We start from the raw sequence: 2,291 nt of genomic DNA, 5'->3' as shown, positions 1-2,291 counted from the left end.
CAATTGTGGTCTTTTTTTCTTCTAAATATCCTCTGTTCCTTCTGTCAAAGTGCATTTAGGCTGAATCAATTACTTTAGAACCACGCTTTGACGGAATAAATTCTTCTTATTATCTCCTTTTCTATTATTAGTCTTACTTTAACATAGTAAACGTTAGGCCTATGTTAATTGTTAGGCCTACCACTTCTACGGTAGTTAACTTAACGCCAAACGTTTCCTTGTCATGTAACTACTCTTTTTTTGCTATTATCTGTCTGCTTTTAACTCTTATTATAACAAAAACTAAACAATGATAAAATATTCACTCACAAAGATAAATTAATCAATAATATCTAAACTAAACAGTCTTTTATATCATGACAGAGCAAATAACTGGTAAGTCCTCATTGCTGCAGAAATGAAAATACGTATTTGGCAAGAGAAGAAGTGAATGTTAACTTGTAACTCTTACAAGGTCATCGTAAGTTTCAGCATAACTAATATCTTTAGCCTTCAATATAACTGAATTTTGTTAATTCACAAATACATTTTGCCTACTGTATGACTTATAATGTTAACTTTTAGGGCCAAAACATTTTATCTACAACTGAAGAAGATCTGCAACAAGGAATCAATTAACATAAGTGTCAAACTAACCTTAGCATAAGTTTAGTTTCAAAACTAACCTTAACATCATCTTGTTCTTTATGACTTAAATTTACCATTTGATCAGATTTTGCAAAATACAGAGATAAGAACGATCTTTCTCTGTACAGAAAAAAAAAGAAACAAACTTTTAAACAATTTTCAACCTTTCGGTTATATATCTTTGTCATGAGGAAGAACACTACTTGTTCTTATCTCTCCCAAATATTTTCAAATACGTTCGACCAGCATCGAGTTTTTAAACAAGAAAAAGCATAAAGGTTTCCACATCTGTGTAACATTAAGATCAGCTTATTGTGTTTAAACATCTGGGTAACGATCAACAAAATAACTAAGATTTCCTTCTGAGTGGCATTCATGGCTAATCAAAAAGTCATCTTGACGTATAAGTAAACCTACGAATCAATATTTGTCAATTACCCAGGTTTGGCAACATAAATGAACATACGCGTTAGATTCCAACAATATATGATGACGATTTGTAAACTAAAACACTTAAATGAAAATAAAATAGGTCACTTATCAGTAAACCTTTTTATAAGTCACTAAAGTTATCATCTACATTCCCAGCCACGACATTTTTAAATTTGCGTTTGTGAAAGCACAAAAGTTCAAGTATAACCTCTATAGATTATATATATATATATAGAGAAAGAGAGAGAGAAATAATTTTCCTGCTAATTGTCTGATGATTTTACTCACTTGGTAATAACTCCAGTAGAGAAAGAGTAAAACAAAACTATAACTCACTTTTCTGTATATAATGCAGTTTCTTCCACACGTCAAATTGATTGGTTATAAGAGCACCCATCATCACGTCAGAGTGTCCTGTTCAAAAAAATACAATTCCATTCTAATACTTTAAAGTTAACTTATAATAAAAATGTAATTTACTAAATAAAGGGAATTCGCTTTAATAGAATAACTAAGTAATATACTTGAAAGATTTTAACGAATCTCCTTCACTTATTGGAACGGATTTGGAGGTGACATTTCAATCTGCTACCACACGTTTCGACCAGGTGGATGTAATCTATTAAAAACTTTCAAATGAACTACAAACTTCTACCTAAAAATTATTTTAAACAGTTGAAAATTAAATTCGTGTACAGAGAAGTATATTAATGGCTGATAAAGTCACGAATACAGTATAGAATCCATCAAACTAAATTATGTCACTTGCTACATGAATTCCATTACTTATTGACTTAATTTTTGATCTTAAAACATCGAATGTTTAAACGTACAAACTTATCACATCACAAGCCATGTATATTACGTCCATACTTACCGTTCATATATTTAGACAAAGACTGCATCGAAATGTCTGCACCACAGTCTAAAGGTCTCTAGCAAGAAGAAACAATGTTACACAGTATAAAATTTATATATTAGCAAGCTGTTAGTTACAAGTGTCTAATATCAAACACAGTCAAACAAAAATTTTATTAAATGTCTGCACCACAGTCTAAAGGTCTCTAGAAAGAAGAAACAATGTTACACAGTATAAAATGTATATATTAGCAAGCTGTTAGTTACAAGTGTCTAATATCAAACACAGTTAAACAAAAATTTTATTAAATGTCTGCACCACAGTCTAAAGGTCTCTAGAAAGAAGAAACAATGTTACACAGTATAAAATTTAT

The 2,291-nt window shown here is 30.3% G+C and overlaps 1 protein-coding gene across 1 annotated transcript in view; it reads right to left on the bottom strand.

Annotated features, from left to right (window-relative positions):
* The window catches only part of LOC106464393 (cystathionine gamma-lyase-like), a 14,815-nt gene that overhangs the window by 4,696 nt on the left and 7,828 nt on the right, over window positions 1-2,291 (bottom strand). The window contains exons 4-5 of the mRNA XM_022392085.1: window positions 1,937-1,994; window positions 1,396-1,473 (exon numbers count right to left, since the gene is read on the bottom strand). Coding sequence (XP_022247793.1) covers window positions 1,396-1,473; window positions 1,937-1,994 — 136 coding nt within the window. The remainder of the gene's footprint in view (window positions 1-1,395; window positions 1,474-1,936; window positions 1,995-2,291) is intronic.

Source organism: Limulus polyphemus, unplaced genomic scaffold (genome assembly GCF_000517525.1).
Source record: "Limulus polyphemus unplaced genomic scaffold, Limulus_polyphemus-2.1.2 Scaffold1638, whole genome shotgun sequence".
In the NCBI taxonomy this organism is placed as follows: Eukaryota; Metazoa; Arthropoda; class Merostomata; order Xiphosura; family Limulidae; genus Limulus; species Limulus polyphemus.
The sequence above is the reverse complement of the archived record's forward strand: the minus strand, read 5'-3'. Positions and strand labels throughout refer to the sequence as shown.